This window comes from Gastrolobium bilobum, unplaced genomic scaffold (genome assembly GCF_033153095.1).
Source record: "Gastrolobium bilobum isolate Gb01-03AN ecotype WA unplaced genomic scaffold, APGP_CSIRO_Gbil_v1 utg10835, whole genome shotgun sequence".
NCBI classification, from domain to species: Eukaryota; Viridiplantae; Streptophyta; class Magnoliopsida; order Fabales; family Fabaceae; genus Gastrolobium; species Gastrolobium bilobum.
This window is the reverse complement of record NW_026897374.1, coordinates 254,514-272,667: the sequence shown is the minus strand read 5'-3', so window position 1 is coordinate 272,667 and position 18,154 is coordinate 254,514. Positions and strand designations below refer to the sequence as shown.

The following is an 18,154-nucleotide window of genomic DNA, read 5'->3' as shown; positions in this document are numbered from 1 at the left end:
GCAAAAAAAAAAAAAGTGATGACTATGCAAAATATAATACTTTATCAACATTTAACAATGGGTGAAAATGAGTTATTAACTAATTCTGTTCATGCAGACTGCAGCAATACAAATTTTGCAGTCTACAACTCCCTGTGTCCAATCAGCTAAACAAATTTTGTATCAATTGCATCATAAGCAGTCTATACTTTCACAGTATTCTAATATCTATGCACCAATCTTGACAGGGAACATTACTGCTTTGCCGAATATTATAGCATCTTCAAGTTGTAAGTAGATTGAAAATAGTATTAACCTGAACATAAGAATTTCCTCATACAAAAAAAGCCTTGCAACCAGTTTCAATCGAAATTTACAGTTTCATATAATTCATATGGGAAGTGTCATTGCTTAAATTTTGGTTTCCCTCTCTGTAATATTCAATCTTTTCTTTTCCATTTTGTTTTGACAGGTTCCTTCTCCAGTTCTCCTCCTCTTATTCACTTCTGTAACTTTCTTCTTTTCCACTACAAAAAAAATTTGTAAATAGTTATATTCGAGAAGAAGGAACTAATTGTAAGTTATACATATTCCGTAAATTGTTTAAAAACTGATAGAACATTTGCTCTACTTTGCAAATACTAACCTTCAACCGGGTTCTTCTGATTTGGATATGACACCATATCATAGGGATTACTAACGCATACAGTTCCACATTTGCAGGCTGCAGAAACCACCTTCAACTTCAAGCATCAACCTCTTTTTCAAATAATTCAGCCTCAAGAGATTTTATATATTCTGCCTTGGCTCCACCCATCTCCTCAACATGTCACCATGCAACTCAAATGCCTAGTTGAGCTCTCCATTAACACAACGACTATATATCAGAAATTCACACACAACCAAATCAGGCTCCATACCTTTGTTTAGAGCATGCGATACCACAATTTAACTGCTGCTCCACAATTTAACTGCTGCTCCTATATTGCCCCTTCTGCAATGCTCGCAAATGTTGCCTTGGCTTCACCCCTCTCCTCAACATGTCATCACGCAATTCAAATGCCTTGTTGAGCTCTCCATTAACACAACAACCATATATTAGCAAGTTATATGCAACCAAATCTGGCTCAAGACCTTTGTTTAGCATGGTATCCCACAATTTAACAGCTGCTCCTACATTTCCACTTCTGCAATACTCATAAATTAAAGTCGAATAGGTAATACAATCAGGGAAAATACCATTTTCAGTCATTTCAGAAAGAATTTTGGTGGCTTCATGAAATTTACCCAATTTGGAGAAGCCACGGATAAGGATGTTATATGTTACAGTGTTTGCTAGAAGCCCTTTAACCATTGCATGGTGAAGCCCTATAGCTTCCTTCATATTTCCCTCCTTTGTAAGACGGTCAAGAAAACAGCCATATGTGATTGAATTAGGATGGACATTTGCAGCCAGCATCTTTTTAAAAAGAAGACCTGCTCTGTCCATTTCACCTGCTTTGCATAAACCATTCATCAAAGCAGTATAAGTCACAATATTAGGAAAGCACTCCTCAGTAACCATCAAATCCCAACATTCAAAAGCTTTCTTAAAAGATCCTTCTTTGCTATATGCATCAATCATACTTGTATATATTACATCATCAGGCCTCAATCCTTGATCATGCATCTCTTTTAAGAGACCAAATAACATTTTCCTGTCTAGCTGCTTCAGAGCACCATCAATAAGAACAGCATGACAAACCAGATCCATGTTAATTCCTCTTTGAACCATTTCACAAGAAGCACTAAGTGCATCCATCAACCTTCCTTCCTGGCAATAACCATGTAGAAGTGCACTATAGCACATCTCATTTAACTTGAGATTCTGCTTGTGGAGACCATCAATAAAATCTTTAGCTTCTGAAACCCTACCAGTAGAACAAAGGCCACTGATAAGAGGTCTGTAGGTATATGTGTCTGGAACAAGGCCCTTTTGGAGCATGTCGTCGAGCAATGCAAAGGCTTTACCAATGTTACCATCCCTACAATACCCTTCAATCATAACATTATACGTCACTTCAGTTGGCTTGATTTTCCTTTCCATCAATTCATCAAAAAGTTTGGATGCTTCAGCCAACTGATTTGTCCTGCAAAGCCCAGAAATAAGTGCAGTGAAAGTATAAATGTTTGGAGTAATTCGTTTCCCAATCATCTCATTATATAGCTTAAATGCTTTTTGTAGTTGTAGGTCTTTGCAGTACCCACTAATCAATGTAGTAAAGGTTGTAGCCGTAGGCTCCAACCCTTTATTGATCATCTCGGTAAACAGAAACTCGGCAGCACTCAAATCCCCAAACTTGCACTGGCCATTTATCAAAGAGTTGTAGGCATATACAGTTTCTTTTATACCATCTTCTATCATTCTATCAAAATAAGTTATTGCAACATCCAACCTCCCCCTTCTGCAAAAGGAATCAATCAAAATAGAATAAGTAATATCATTGGGACGCAAGTTCATCAAACACATATTATTATAAAGCGACTCTGCCTTATCCAAATCTCCACCTTTGCACAAAGAGTTGATTAATGCATTACAAACAAACAAATTCGGCAGAAAACCAAATCCTCCAACCTTAACTACCAAATCATAAGCATTGTCGATCTTTCCCTGCTTTCTTAACCCTTCCACTAACCCTGAGATAGCAGCCTCGGTTGGAGCAAGCCCCAATTCAACCATTTCATTCATAAGTTGTATACCAGCCTCAAACTGTTGCACCCTACAAAAACCAAGTACTAGTGTACAGTATGTAACAACATCTGCTTTCAGACCCTTTTCCCCCAATGATCTTTTAACCTCAACAGCTTCCCAAACTCGATCACCCTTGCATAGCCCATGAATTAAGACATTATAAGTGACAATACTTAAATCAAACCTATTAGATTCCATCCACAGAATCTTTTCCTTAGCTCTAAAAAAATCTTTCAATTCACACAGGCTTCTGACTACAGCCGAACAAGTATAAGGATCAGGTTGAACACCAGCATTCACGGACTCATCAAACAATTCCCAAACCGTTATAAATTTTCTAATTTTCAAGAGCCCGTTCAAGAGCGCACTTAATGTTCTAACTTCAGGTAATAAGGCGTTGGCAAGCATGAGCTTTACAATGAACACAGCATCAAAAACTCTTGCATTTTGGAGGTAATTCTGAACCAACAAATCGAAACCCAAAGTGGAGGAAAACTTACATTGCCTGTGAGAATCTAGAAAGTAGGAAAAAATCAATTTTGGGTCAGACCCACGAAGGAAAAGGGTTTGCAAGAGCGAATTTGCAGGCCAGAAAAGCCTTGCCTGAACAAGGGCGTGAACCAAGATGGCAAAGGAGGTTGTTGAATGGTTCAAGTTTTTGTGCAAACCCAGAAAGTTGAAGAACCTCAAAGCTAACTTGGGATCGTCCAAGGTGTTGATCAAAACTTGCTCAACATGATGGGGCCTCAACTTAGATGAAACGCAAGCGTCGTTGAAGGCCACCTTCCAACTCTTGGTTCCTCGAACGATGTCGGAAAGGATTGACACAAAACGAGGGTCGTTTTCGTCGTCGAATTTGGATGCTGAGAAATGTCTGTGACGAAAAGGGGTGGAGGCTGCTACTGAGACTGAGAGTGGTGTGCGACCAAGTGGGAGGAGCTTCATCGGAATTCATTCACCACTTGACACACACGACACGACACACCCCAGATTGGGTTTTAAGTTGTTTGAGTTTTCTTTTCTCTTCACGTGTGACTAAGTGTTATTATTAATGTCACGTCTGATTATTTCACTGTTTGATCGATTATATTGATGTAACAGTTTTGATTTAATTTTTAATTTTTTTATATATTTATATTTTATATTTATGATTTATTTTTCTGTAATCAATGTAAATAAGTTATTTATATGAGTTTGTTTTTTCTAAAGTTAATGTTCATCGAAACTACGTCGTTTTGGGATGGAAATCATGGTGTTTTTGTAATTTTAATTTATTTCAGGTTATAATAGTCTTTATCGTTCTAATTTTTTAATTTTTCAACCAAAAACGACGTCGTTTCGATGAACATTAGATAAAGTTATCTAAAGTAACATTAGATACTTTTTTCCCTATTTATATTGAGCTCAAAACGACTTTATTTTGGAGTGAAAATCAAGGTAATTTTATAATTAAATTTATTTCATAGTTATAATAGAGTTTCTCATTATAATTATTTAATTTTTCAACTCAAAACAATATAATTTTGGAAGTGAATATAGATAACTTATTTGCATTCACTTAAAAAATATTAAAGACCTATATTTATTTATTTATTTTGTAAATAAAGCCCTATATTTATTTTCACCTTTATATGATTATGATTCTCCATATTTATTATTCTCTATATTTATGATTCCTCGTATTAAATATGGGAAATCATAATCATACAAACGTGAAAATAAATATAACAGTTGAATCAATATAACTGATCTAAACTGGTAGTGACATTGGTAATAACACTAATTGAAGTAATTTTAATTAGTAGTAACAATATCCTGTCTCATGTATAAGATATAATTTTATCTTATACAGTATATAAAAATAAAATATGATTCATCCATTAATTCAATGGGCAGAATTATAGAGGCGTCAAAGCTCTCCCTGTTAAATTGTTAAGCAATTGCATACTCAGACTTAAATTCAAAACCACCAATTAAGTCACAACAATCTCTTACCAATTGATAAAACGTTTAGGGGGTTACCATTCTAGATAGTATAATAGGGTGGTAAAAATGAGCCAACCTGTCAGGTTGACTCGTAACCCGCCACAAATGAACCGGGTTGGGTTGGCATAAATGAGCTGCCAATCCAGACCCAAACGAGCCATCCCGTGAGTCAAATGGGTCAGCTCGCGGGTTGGATTTTTTTTTTATTATTATTAAAAACAGTAATATCATTGTGTAGCTGATTTCTTTATTCACCAAAGTGACATCTGAATAATGTCCATCCTGCAACTGGTCCAATGGTTCTTCTCCCTTCTTGACTTCATTGTCATCCTTAGCACCCAAAAAGCTAGGTTGATTTGTTGAAGATAAAAGCCTAGCCCACATTCTATCAGTTATAACTACATGGTTCTGTCTCTCGGTGATTCTCTCAATAACAATGCAACAAAACATCAGAGAGTTAGCCAAAAAATCCCATATATTCTGCAGAACCAACAAATATCATGCCTAATTAACTTACATAAAAGGGTATATAAGTTTGTCTTCCATTGACAAGTCCACTTGTATAGCCAGTATATCCTGCCATTGCTCTATGAACAGCACTTTGAGCAAGAAGGGTGCAGTACACATTGTCAGAAGCATTGCTTGGAACAGCTCGGATCATATAGGTTGGATCTGTAAAACAGAAAAGAAAAGGCAATACTCTTTCAGCCATTGCTCCTTTCAGTTTGAGAGTTATGGCCAATGTCTTCTCTTTAGCAAAATGATCCTGGAAGATGAAAATGAAAATATCTTTATAACCATTTGTCAGTTGTGAAAAAATTGACAGAATAAAATACAACATAAGTTATGGCTGTCTACTTTTGTGCATTTATATAATTAAGTGAACTAAAATGCGCTTGAATGTTGTCAAACAAGTTATGGCTGTCTACTTTTGTGCATTTATATTATTTATATAACTCACGCCTAATGTGTTTGTCTACTGTTATGTTGAGATTTCTTAATTTATTGGTTGTGTTTTATTAGTTACTGTGTTTACACCATTATCCATTAGACAATCAATAGCTTTGACAGTGTTGATAATTTTGTGCAGTGTTGAAGAATAAATAAGACTGTTCCACAAAAATCAACTTTTTTGAGCCAACCCGCGAGCCAATCCACTGGCAATATTTCGAGCTAACCAACCCGCGAGCCAATCCACTGGCATCATTTCGAGCTAACCCGCGAGCTTTTTTCCGAGGCAACCCGCGAGCTGGTTATCGAGCCAACCCGCGAGCCAACCCTAACCCGGCTCAGGTCGGGCTGGGTTGGATTTTCTGGCTCGTTTTTTTTTCGAGTCAACCCTAACGCGACCCGTTTTTTTCAGGTTGAGTGCGGGTTGGGCCGGGTTGGCCCATTTTGCCAACCCTAACATTGGTCATTTTATGACAATCACGTTTAATTTCCTCTTTTTATGTTCATGTGTTGTTATAATGGTGGGCATTATTTTCAAAAATTAGTGTAAAAAGTAGTAATACATGTTAAAATGCAAGTAAAAATTGATAAAAATACCATGTAAAAATGGTAGAAACGCATGTTTCTACATTTTTACTTAAACCAAAAAACTTAATTGGGTCTTATACAAGGAGAAAAAAATAAAATGAACCAGGTAAACTTTTAACTCATTACCCTTTTACAAAAAAAAAAAGTTGTTTTCATTTCCCCAAATCAAAATCCACGGTATCTTCTTCTAGCTATACAAGGAAAAAAAATCTTCGTATGAGGTCGCTGTTGCAGAGAAAGAAAATGGTGAAGTCACTAGGGAAACGTTTAAGTACCAAGATGAGGTGGATTTTGAATCAAACTATTACATTTTATTGCAAATGAACTCGTTATAGAAGCAAAAGAAGAGGATATGCAACTGGTGCAAGATGATGTGTTTGATTTGAATAAATTGATATAATTTAGGAGTTATTAAACTTTATTCTTTTCATGTTGTGAAAGTTAGTTGCAGGAGTTGTTAAACTCTTTTTGTGTTTTTAGACTTATGTCTTATATAGTTATGTGATTTATATATTTTAAATATGAAATTATTCAATGAATTTTGGGTAGTTACTTATATGATTTTTTTTATATGCATATATATATATGGGATAGGATCAACTTACACCAGTGTAAAAATAATAAATCTTACACTAAAGCTTAACTGTTGATTTCCGTGCATCTAACGGTTGAGATTTATTGGGAATTAAAAATTAATTAATGAGTGAGACCTAATAAATATTAACCGTTAGATGAAGAAAATCAATGGTTAAGATTTGGTGTAATACTTCTTATTCTTACACCGGTGTAAGATGATCCTGCCTCTATATATATATATATATATATATATATATATATATATATAATTTTGTAACTCGACATTAAATAGTAGAAGTTTTACGTTTCGTATCATTTTTACAATTTATGTTTCTAGCATCCCCTTTCGTTTATGACTTTAATGTTTCTAAAGTGAATGTAGATAAGTTATCTACATTCGCTCCCAAAACGACGTCGTTTTGAGTTGAAAAATTAAAAAATTATAATGAAAAAGATTATTATAACCCTGATATAAATTATAATTACAAAAATACCTTGATTTCCGTCACAAAACGACGTCGTTTTGTGCTCACTGTAGATAAGCTATCTACATTGACTGTAGAAAAAACGAACCCTTCGTTTATACATATAAACTCGATTTTGATAACATTGATGATGGGTCAATTTATACCTATTTGATAAATTCACCTCTTCAATCACGTGAAGCATTCATGCAAAATTAATCTTTATAACCTAACCTTGATTAAATAGATAATAAGATTCAAATATTTTATTTTAAGAAATATAGTTTCTCATGTTACATGATATAGTTTTAGGGAAATACAAGTGTTATGTAATAGGAAAAATCTCCATTTTCCTACTGACTCATTATAGTGTAGGATTCACTTCAACTTTTTTTTGTTTTTTTTCTATATAATGGGCCTACAGTATTTTTGTGTCTGTAACATGACACAAATGGTGTCATGTTACATACAAACGATTATCCCATAGTTTTATCTTATGCACACAAAAGAAATTAATCTCCTCCTTAATGATTCTCATCCATTTTTGTGAGTGTATATGAGACAATATTTATTTCATATAATATGAAAAACTAATTTATCAACTAAACTAACCAATTCCCATTTCATCGTAAAGGTGAATAATGGATCCGATTGAACACTTTCTTCGGTGGGCCTGATACGAGTAACTGGGCCCAACTAAATGTAGGATTGATGGGCCCAAAATTGGGCTTCTCATGTCTTCGTGTTCCTTGTTAGGGGGTGTGAATGGGCTAGGCCAGCCTACAAAAATCTACTGCCTAGTCTATATTATATCAGACTTGATTTATTACAAATAATCAAATAGAACAAGATTAAGTTTTTTAAAAAACCTTTTTTTTGTCCATGTTGGGCTTAGCTTGTATCATATTATTTATATTAAATAAAATAAATGAATTATTATTTTAAATAATAATATTATTTTAATTATTGAAGGTTTAATAAGAGGTGTATTGAATTAGATTTTAAAGTATTTTAATGGATTATTTTTGAGAATAAAAAAATTCATTGGTATTCAATTACGAGTTTAATGGATTGAAAAAAAGTCATGTGATATTCGATTAGGATTTTAAAATATTATTTTAGAGTCCAAATTTGTTGTTACTCAATCAAGATTTTAAACAATGAAAAAATAATCTTGTGATATTCAAAAATTTAACGATTCTAATAAATTTTTTATTGGTGCGAATTTCGTGAGATTTTTTAGTAAGAAATATAAATAAAATGCTTATTTCACAATCTCACCCTATCCCTTAAAATTTATTGAGATTTCTCTGTTATAGATAAAGACTTTTACTTTTTAAATAGATCATCTAATATAGACAGGCTAACAGATCATCTAATATAGATAAAGACTTTTACTTTTTAAATAGATCTCAGAATAAATTTGTAACATGGACCAAAGGCCAAAGAGGCCTAATAATTTTCACAAAGATGTATCCAAGTTAAAAAAATGGGAAAAATATTTGTCATTTTAAATGACACAAAGTTATGTCATTTTTAATGAAACTACGTCGTTTTGGTGTGTTTTTACATTCTTACTCCTCTATTTTCTTTTTATTTCTAATTTTATAAATTAAAAAAAATGACAAAACACACTCAAACGAACGTAATTTAATTTATTAAAAATGACAGAATTGGGTCATTCAAAATTACAAGGGAAAAGTGTGTGTCCTTTTAAAGGACACACACTTATATCCTTTTAAGAGAGATAATGAAACAAACTATGGGAGAGAAAGAGTGGAGGGAAAAATTTGTAATTTAAAATTTGAAAAAAAACACTACATTCATCTAAAAGGACCATCCTTTTAAATGATAGACATTTTTCCCAAATTACAAACACCAAGATCTAAAAAAATTAACCGAACCTATTTACACCGTCGTTCCTGCCAGCATAGATCAGTGCATTCCGAGTTGGATAGTTGAGTTTGTGAATCGGCGTGCGATGGCGTTGACGAACTTGGTGCTGACGGTAGCCGGTGTGAGCGACGTCGTTCTTCTTCTGAGGAGTGATGTGAAGCAATCTGCATCCATATTCAAGCGCAACGTCAAGCACATTCGCCGGTGGCTAGAAGAAGAAAGCGCCACTTCTTCCAAGTAAGTCTCCCTTTTCTATCTATCAGTCTTGTGTGAAAGGAGATTTTTGTTTGTGAAAAAGTTTGGATTTTGGGTACTGGGTTTTTTCGCTTTTCCTTGTTTATTATGGGTTGAGCTTGGGTCTTTGTTTTCTTTTCCCCTTTTTGAATTTTGTACATGTGAAAATGGAAGCTGGGATATGGGTTTTGATAAAATTGGAGGAGTAAAATTCTAATTATGTAATTGGACATAAACCATTGATCAGAACATAAAGGGGATCCGAATCCGTTACTATATACATATTTTGCTATTTATTTCCTTGATTGGAGGTTCATTTCGATTGTGCTAATGTGCTAGCTTAATGTTATGTGCTTGCTTTAGACTTGTGAATTGTATTTGATATGTTTTTATTCGTAGCTATTCCTGCTTGCTTGTGTGAGGCACTTTTTTTGGTTGCACTAGCTTGTAACTAACGTAATTATGCACTAGAAAATTTATATTGCTGGAAAGATTTGTGAAGCTGATGTTGGGCTAAAGAGAGGTGACCTTCTGTTACTTTTCTTCTTATTTTCCCTCTCTTTGACTCGAGAGGTTGATGAGAATTATGTGAGGTATTGTTTAGCTTCATATTTATAGTGTATTGTGGTTGGGATGCAGGATGCCTTAGTCTTGTGATTGATATGCTGCTAAAGTTGTTTTGGGTGATATGCTTTAGTTTTGGTGTTGGCAAATGGCAATCCTATTTTCCCTTTGTTGGTATGAGCCAGTGGTTGGAGGAATGAATTTAACCATTTGCTCCAAATTTAGAATTATTTCAAGTTCTTACTAATCAGCAACATAATATGCAGACATGATGATGAAAGTAATCAAAGCTCTCCTGTGGCTATTTCAATGATACGTAGCCACCGTTCTAGATAGTTATTTTAACTTTTCGGTATATTTCTGGAATGGTCTCCCCTTTTAATTTTAGTAATTTACAAAGGAGATGTTATTAACTGATAGAGATTTACCAATGAATCACAAAATTTTGTAAAAGAACCCTCTAGATCATGCCCGTTTCCTTTTGATGGGAAGGGGAAACAAAACAACTGCAGATGGTTGGATCCATCCTATTTTTCAAATAAAACTGCTCATCCAAAATATTAGATAAACGTGCCAATCACTTCACTTATATTTATTGAGTTGGTTGTTAAATTAGCAGTATTAGGAGTAGACTCAGAAAAGGTTTGTGTACTGTTTTCCATATGATATTCTGGTCCATTGAGTGAACACTAGAAAAAAATGTAAGCTATGAATCTTTTCAGATAATAATTTGATGACTTTGGGTTGGATTGATTGTCTATAATATATTGTGAGAGTTTGTGCAATGCTGCATTTTTAATGGCTTACATTTTTGTATGAAGTTATATGTATATATATACATATATATAAAGCAAATCAGGAGAGCTGAAGAAGGCATTGTTAAAAAATGAATTTACAACACATCTAGGATTTAGAAAATTCTTAGTTTTTGTGATTTCTTTAGTGACAACTATTTATGATCAACTTGTGAAACAAAGAAAAAAGCGTTTTAGTTCTGATGACAAATTATGTACATTATTTGGGGTAATATTAACTTTGTAATTGTTAATATTTAATGGGTATGAATGGTAGAAGGGGTGCATGAGGATTAGGTTGGGTTGCCTTTTAGCTGGTTTAATGCTAACCTATTGAAATCGTGGTGAAGTTATAAAGATAGAAGAGCTGAAGTGGTTACCCCACTTTTTTAATTACTTAGGCTATTTCTGAAAGTTTTAGAAAGAAGGGGATGAGATGAGATAAAATCAAAAGGGAATGGCTTGAACAGAAAAGAGTTGCCTTCCCATGTTTGGATGATTAATGAGCAAAGAAGGATGAAGGAAAAAGGATTGTGTTCAAAATTTCAGTATCACCTGTATAAACTTTTTAATTATCACAATTTAGGGGATAAAATAGTAAATAAAAATTCTTTTAATAAGCAATAAAGCTATTTTGACAGAACCGGACCGGAGATTAGGGAATAACCAAGAAAAAAAGATGAGACTTTTATTGATATGATTTCCCTTACCCTTGCATTAATGGAGATCCCAAGGTGGTTAGGAAGAGAAACAATGGTTACAAGCGATTGTTCCCAGGAATTCGAGAGCCTGGTCTGTCCCACACCCTCAACTGTCTTCACTCAATAAATATCTATGCTCTCTGCTTTATTTTCCCTTATATCCTAACCACTGACAATTTAGAGTAATAGCCTCCAAAACCAGGTAATCCTAACTACTGTATCTAGAAATATCAAGTAACTCTATATACTATATCCAAGTATCTAACCATCAATTAATATTAGGTAACTCCATTTACTATGTTTAACAGTATCAATTAATATCAAATAACTATCTAATATATCTACTAACCTCAATTAACTCTAATTATTATTTCTAGGAAGGCCTGGTCCAAGTGGATTGTTGGGCCCATCCTTATTTCTTCTCGCATTCACCTTGCTAGTTGGGGGCTGCTACTAACATGCTCCTCCTCATTAGCCCTCAATTTCAAGGGTAATAAAGGTGTGATTGACAGGGAATGGCTCCCCTGAATCCTTTCCATCTTCATTAATTTTAAATTCCTAAATAATGGTAATTGGTCATGAATGCTTGGCTTTAGGTTCAGGGTTTAAGGTTATGAGTAAAATTTCAATATGACCTGTATAATTTTATTTTAATTAACACAAAATTTGTTTAGGGGATAAAATGATAATGAAAATTCTTTTAATAAACAATAAAGCTACTCCTCCTCATTAGCCCTCAATTTCAAGGGGTAATAAAAGGTGTGATTGAGGGGGTAATTGTTCCCCTGAATTCCTTTCCCTCTTCATAATTTTTTAACTTCCTAAATATGGGTAAATGATCATGAATGCTTGGCTTTAAATGGGACTGGTGATGATTATCATTTGTTGATGATATTTGAACCGTGAACTGGATATATCATGATAAATTGGCCCATGAATGGATATTTTGATTATGATTTTAATGCACATGTATCTGTCCTTTTCTGTTGTCTTCCCCTTGCCCCCCTCTCTCTTTCTCCCTCCCACCCAGTGTTGATTTAGGTGATGGTTATTTATTAAGGACATAATTCATAGATTGTAATATGATTTTTGCTGTTTTTCAGGGTCATGGAGAAGTCCACTGCAAAAGAACTGGAATCAAAGGTTCCTCCAAAAGACATTCCTAAGGAGGACAAGCACTAATGTTTATGCAGGTGGTGGGGATGTTTAATGCAGTGATTTTGTTGTTTCATTGTGTTTCTCTCTTACTGTCTTTTAATATATACATATTTTATTTTATTTTTTAAAAAACTAAAATGTATTCTTCATCAATGTCTGTAAATATAACCCTTGAAAAACCCTTATATTCTATATATCTACCAATAATAAGAAAGTTGTGGTTGTTCCACATGCCCAGTTTTTAGCATATTTGCACCATTTGACTGCTGAGAATCATCTTGCTATAACCTTTTTTAGACTTTCGGTGATATCAGGAAATTCCTTATTTCTAAGGCCTGTATGGCTGTATCTAAATTTATGCCTTAACTTATTTTGCCCATTCTTTTCCTTCAGCTATGGGGTGTGTCAGTGTAACAATCATTTAAGCAGGGCGTGTTGGTGGTTTTAGTCATCCCAACCCACGTTATAACTTATAATACTCTGCTGGTTTGGTTATTTTTTTTTTTTGGTGAACAGTTTGGTTATCTATTCGAACATCTTAGTGAGATACCGGTGTCTAACTCCACTTAAACTTTTTTGTATCCAAAAAAAATAATGATATGAAGAATAAAAGGAAGGTGATAATTAACATATTTCACTAAAAAAAATTAGATATTAATTGTAATGAATACATCTTTTTAGGTGTAAATAAATTATTTATATACTTCTGATGTTCCTATGTTTAATTTAAAATGTTGTTATATTTATGAAATATATGTTAACGTGTATGTTTAATTCGGTTGGAGTATAACATATAAAATAATAATAATAAATTATATTATGTGAGGTATGTTTAGAGCATGAAATAATAATTTTTCAAAATAATAATTAAAATGAAATATATATATTTTTTGTATTAAAAATAAAATGATGATATGATTACCAAAAAATAAAAATAAATAAAATGATGATACCAAATTTGAACACTAATATAAATGCATGCTCGGGCCAACAAATAAAGATAAACCGTATGTCCACTCCCACCCTTAGTATGCAAGGCTCCAAAGCGATGGACGGATATACTACTCGTGATTTTGATTGCTCTGATATCATGTAAAGAACTTGGGATACATTACCCCAAGAGCTAGATCAAAGGGTGAGAGTGCTCAAGGTCTTATAAATTCCACATTACTTGCTCATACAACTAATGTAGGACTATATATCTCAATAACATTCCTGTGCTTTTCACTAGTGAAAATGGTTACTCTTTTATCTCTTGCGTCATTTTGGTTAAATCATAAATGGCCTCAAAACAAAAAGGAGTCAATATAGTTTTTAAAAAATAAAAAATTCACAAAATGTCTCACTTTTTTAAATTTAATTTCTTGAGATATTTTAATTTAAGATAAGCAAGAGGTGATAAAAGACAACTAAAACAAGGAATAACGAATATATTATTGAATAATAGTTTTGTTAAGCTTAAAACTCATGTATGATCATCTTCATTAATTTATTTAAGCTCATTATTTAAACACTGACTTCTTAAGTGTCAGAATGCCTTGTAGATATCTCCATTTATCTCAAGCAAATATCTCCAATGCGAATTCAATCATCCATGGATCTATATCCCGTAGCAACCTAGTTGATCCCGTCACAAACACCTATCAAACAGTACATGGAACAAGCTTAGTCGTGTGTGGTTAGATCCAATTTTTCTTCGACCAATCGCTATAAACATTTGGACTAGCTACATGACTTAATAACTAGTGCTCAAAGGGTGAGGTAATAATATTTAGAGAATAACATTTTTGTGTCTGTGGTAAAAAAAACCTGACACAAAGAATAAATCAAGGAAAGAGAAACCCATGAGAAGAGAGAAATAGATTAAATGATAGACCCACTCTTGATTCACTCTCTGTGGCCGTTTTTTTTTTTTTTCTGCCACAGATGCTGAATGTTATTCTCTAATATTTAAACATGTTCCTTATTAAAGAACCATGTACCTTATTAAAACCTTCGCTATCTCACCCAAATCAGCAACAATTGGATGGATGGTGAAGGGAACTAGCTTTTGATTCGCATGACTGTGGTTCTCATTAGGAAAAGGAATTTAATGTCATCCCTTGAAACGGATCTGAACAAAAACGGATCTGAACTAGCTTTTCCATCACTTGCCCAAATGATCTTGGTCCACAATATGAACAGGATAAGGCCCACACTCGGCAATTATATGAATTATCAATTCCACATTCTCAGTGGACTCAGCCACCCACAACGTGCAAAAGAGTGCGTAGTAGCAATAGCATAAGGTGTTAAGGTGGATGGTAATCAAAATGAAATTGCTATTAATCAGAATTTAGCACTCACCAATTAACATTGCAAATACAGAAATTATCACTATGACCATGGCCTTCATCGCGTGGGAGAAAAATCCCACTTAGTTGAGCCTCCAAACCATGGGAACGAGAGTAAAAAGTACACATATAAGTCAGATTATTACGTCGACATGCTATTAATTAGCCTCAACAAGCTCAGTATAACCGAGTCAATTATTAGTTGCAAGTTGCAAATATCACATCCAGCTTGCACATCTTCGCCATCGATCTTCAACGACTACTCGGCTTACTTAATATTAGTTCTTTAAATTCGAGTAGCTTAAGAATTTAAGATAAAATGAACACGAAAGTAAGTCTAGCTTATTCGGGTTGGTCTTTTCTCGTGATTTATTGTTTTGTGCAGTAAAACAAAGGATCTCAATTAATGCTATTGTGTTGATTGTAGATGGAGAGATCCATATCTTAGCGAGAATGGTGTTATAAGATTCGCAGAAACGTAGCAGTGCAGAGTCCACATCGCCTAGGTGAAGGTGAAGTAGTGAGGAGTATGCACTATAAAACTAAAGCGTGTGGGATTGTAAAACATACTTACCTGGACGGGGTCAATGGGTGATCAAGAAGGCCCATGGCCTAGGGAAGTGACCTCCATTGCACTTAGGAGGGGTGCTTCTCTAAGGTCTACCCAAGTGGTGGAGCCTACGTCATAATTTGTGATAGTGGGGGCCTGCGTTCGCGCGGCCCCTTCCAATTTCAAGTTCAAATTTTTTGGGTTCTATATTTCGACTTCCAAGTTTTTGGGCTTGTGATGTTTTATTTGGGTTATAATGATGGCCTTGGTAACCTAGCTCTTTGCGTAGGATAGGTGTAGTCATTATTCCTTAGCTAAACAGGTTAATTGTAATTTTGGTGGGCCGACCTTTTTGTGTAATACCAAGTTTATTTTATTTGGTTATAACGATAGCCTTAGACGCGTTCCAATACGTAGTCAGTGTGGCTAACGTATATTAACTAAGCATAGCGCGAATTATATACGTACAAAACCCTTGGTAAATCCTTCTGAAGCAGATGAAAAAGAAACAAATTATTTTCTTTGAACGAGTAGCCAATGAAACGAAAGTTACTTCATTCTAAATCCTACGTATTAATGTTACTTTTTTTTTTTTGGTATACGTTATTATTTGTTTTTTATTTGAAACTTCCTAAACTTATTTGTTTTTCTTTTAGTATGATAACGTAGCTCAAAGTATATTTAAGCTTGTGGATTTATCCTAGAGCAAACATTCATATGGAAATAGGATGCTTGACAGAACCAATAAATTTTATTTTTATTTTGATGTGAATAAGTTTATGGGATTTTTTTTTTTTTTTTACATTATTGAAATAATTTATTTATGTCATAGAAATAAAATTATAAATGGACTTGGAGAAAAAAAAATAGAAATGAAACCTAACTCTATTATGTATGTGTAGAACAATAATTTGGTTGATCTGATAAGTATAACCCTAAGTTTATATGCAATAAAAATCATAACTCTTCCAATTTTTTTGCCTATTCTTTTGATACACTGCAATTTTTCATTTAACTCAGCATGTAGCAAATTATATCATAAACGGAGTGACAGCGGAACGCATGGATTGTGTTGCAAAAGGCTTCCTTTTTTTTTTAATAGAGAGCAATAGTTATATCATGTTATAGGAAATTGATTATATCATGCTATAGACATAACTGAGATGAATCCCACTAATTTTAAAATAAAATAAAAAATTGATAAAGTCCATATTAATTGTGTCTATAACATGTTACAATCAATTTCCTATAACATAGATATAATTATTTTCCCTTGATAAATGATTGGCTGTCTTATAACAGTTTATTTTTTTCTGGTTGTGCTAATAGCAAAAGTGTTCCTTTTCTGTTCAGTAGACATTTTACATCTCAAAATGAATGCCATATATTAACATGAAGACTTAGGTTGAATCATAGAATTTATAAATGAAGGAACTAAAAAAGAAACCAGAAACCTGTACTCAATAGAAGATAGTAACCCCAAAAATCAACCTAAGCCCAGAAACGCATAAGAGAGCCTAAAAATGCAAAACAAGTTCAGAAAGGTGAAAGAAAAAGTGAATACCTGAATTAATGAAAAACTTGGAAGTTTTAAACCCTTTTATGTATGAGCCTTGAAGCAGCACGAACACAAATGCACCAGAAAAAGAAGAAAAATTCCTAAATATTTCATTAAGAAAGCTTTGAAAGAAAGGAAATGAAGCAAGAGACAAGGCAGAGAGTTCGTGGGAAAGAGTGTGTTTTGGATAAAATGATAAGTTTCCCTCCTTTCTCAAACCTTGCGAAGGGATGCTAGGGGGCAAGAAAGTAGACTAGAAACACAAGGGGAAGAGAAATGGTAAAAGTAAAAATCCCTAAAATCTACTACACGTGTCATGCGATGAAAGAAGATGATTAATACACGTTTTAAAAATGATGATTAATTGACAATTCAAAGTCTAATCAATTATTTCTTAGTGTCTGTGGGATTTTTTTTAAGCTTATTTTCTTCTTTTAAGTAGAAATTAAAGCAAATATATTTTTATAAGAGCTCTTATAATTTTAAGAGATTTTTTTTAAATTATATCATTTTTTTAAATGTGTATTTCTTTAAATAAATAATTTTTATATAATCATCAAACTACTTGTTGCTTTATTTTTAAAGTTTTACTTTTTACCACATCCAGAGGAGCAATGCTGCTAATATATGATCTCACAATAATAATAGATGATGCTCGTTATGCTAACATGAGCAACAATTTGGGGCAGTTAATTTGGATCGATATTAAGCAAGATTAAGGATCAAGTCCATTAAATAGCCCAAAAGGCCCATTGGCAAAGACTTAAGGAGTAACGTAAGATGTATGTTAGACAGAGTCCCATAGACATGACTAAAATGACAACAACACGAGATTCATAAATCTCCTCAAGAGCCAATGATTGAAGGACAGACATAAAACGCTAGTTAAACTTACACATCATAGCTTGTCAATAGACATCTAACAAATGACATAGGCTGACAAAACCATCACAATCCACCAATAAAAATAAATGTCGCTACTATATAAGGAAGGCTCAAAGCCCATGATCACTTTATCTAGTTTACTTTTTTTTTGTTGAATAACAACTTTATCTAGTTTACTTAAACTCATTATTCAAGCACTGACTTGA

General features: G+C 33.5%; 3 protein-coding genes and 1 non-coding gene across 5 annotated transcripts; 2 read left to right on the top strand and 2 right to left on the bottom strand.

Annotated features, from left to right (window-relative positions):
- Positions 1-65: 65 nt before the first annotated feature.
- LOC133306393 (putative pentatricopeptide repeat-containing protein At5g59900) lies at positions 66-3,664 on the bottom strand. Of its 2 annotated transcripts, XM_061506712.1 has the most exons (3): positions 900-3,664; positions 626-828; positions 66-506 (listed from the first exon to the last, which is right to left on the bottom strand). In XM_061506712.1, the coding sequence occupies exon 1, from the start codon at positions 3,653-3,655 to the stop codon at positions 947-949; it is 2,709 nt and encodes a 902-aa protein (XP_061362696.1). In that variant the 5' UTR covers positions 3,656-3,664; the 3' UTR covers positions 66-506; positions 626-828; positions 900-946. The 2 variants fall into 2 exon arrangements, with proteins under 2 accessions (XP_061362696.1, XP_061362695.1); XM_061506711.1 differs by having other exon boundaries at positions 626-3,664.
- Positions 3,665-4,608: 944 nt separating this feature from the next.
- On the bottom strand, positions 4,609-5,408 carry LOC133306410 (ATP-dependent 6-phosphofructokinase 7-like). The gene is made up of 3 exons (XM_061506727.1): positions 5,214-5,408; positions 4,917-5,122; positions 4,609-4,663 (listed from the first exon to the last, which is right to left on the bottom strand). The coding sequence occupies exons 1-3, from the start codon at positions 5,406-5,408 to the stop codon at positions 4,609-4,611; spliced, it is 456 nt and encodes a 151-aa protein (XP_061362711.1).
- A 3,753-nt stretch (positions 5,409-9,161) lies between these two features.
- Positions 9,162-12,855, top strand: LOC133306413 (uncharacterized). Its single transcript, XM_061506728.1, has 2 exons — positions 9,162-9,408; positions 12,568-12,855. The coding sequence occupies exons 1-2, from the start codon at positions 9,257-9,259 to the stop codon at positions 12,644-12,646; spliced, it is 231 nt and encodes a 76-aa protein (XP_061362712.1). The 5' UTR covers positions 9,162-9,256; the 3' UTR covers positions 12,647-12,855.
- A 2,666-nt stretch (positions 12,856-15,521) lies between these two features.
- On the top strand, positions 15,522-15,682 carry LOC133306414 (U1 spliceosomal RNA). Its single transcript, XR_009750890.1, has one exon. It is a non-coding gene; the product is annotated as a U1 spliceosomal RNA (small nuclear RNA).
- The last annotated feature ends 2,472 nt before the right edge of the window (positions 15,683-18,154 follow it).

Bases quoted from the DNA above. Each gene is read 5' to 3' on its own strand.
- LOC133306413 (XM_061506728.1), top strand. From the start codon at position 9,257: ATGGCGTTGACGAACTTGGTGCTGACGGTAGCCGGTGTGAGCGACGTC. The intron at 9,409-12,567 runs GTAAGTCTCCCT...GCTGTTTTTCAG, and splicing joins GAAAGCGCCACTTCTTCCAA to GGTCATGGAGAAGTCCACTG.
- LOC133306410 (XM_061506727.1), bottom strand. From the start codon at position 5,408: ATGGCTGAAAGAGTATTGCCTTTTCTTTTCTGTTTTACAGATCCAACC. The intron at 5,123-5,213 runs GTAAGTTAATTA...ATTGTTATTGAG, and splicing joins AAACTTATATACCCTTTTAT to AGAATCACCGAGAGACAGAA. The intron at 4,664-4,916 runs GTTTTTAATAAT...TTTGAATTTAAG, and splicing joins AGCTACACAATGATATTACT to TCTGAGTATGCAATTGCTTA.
- LOC133306393 (XM_061506711.1), bottom strand. From the start codon at position 3,655: ATGAAGCTCCTCCCACTTGGTCGCACACCACTCTCAGTCTCAGTAGCA.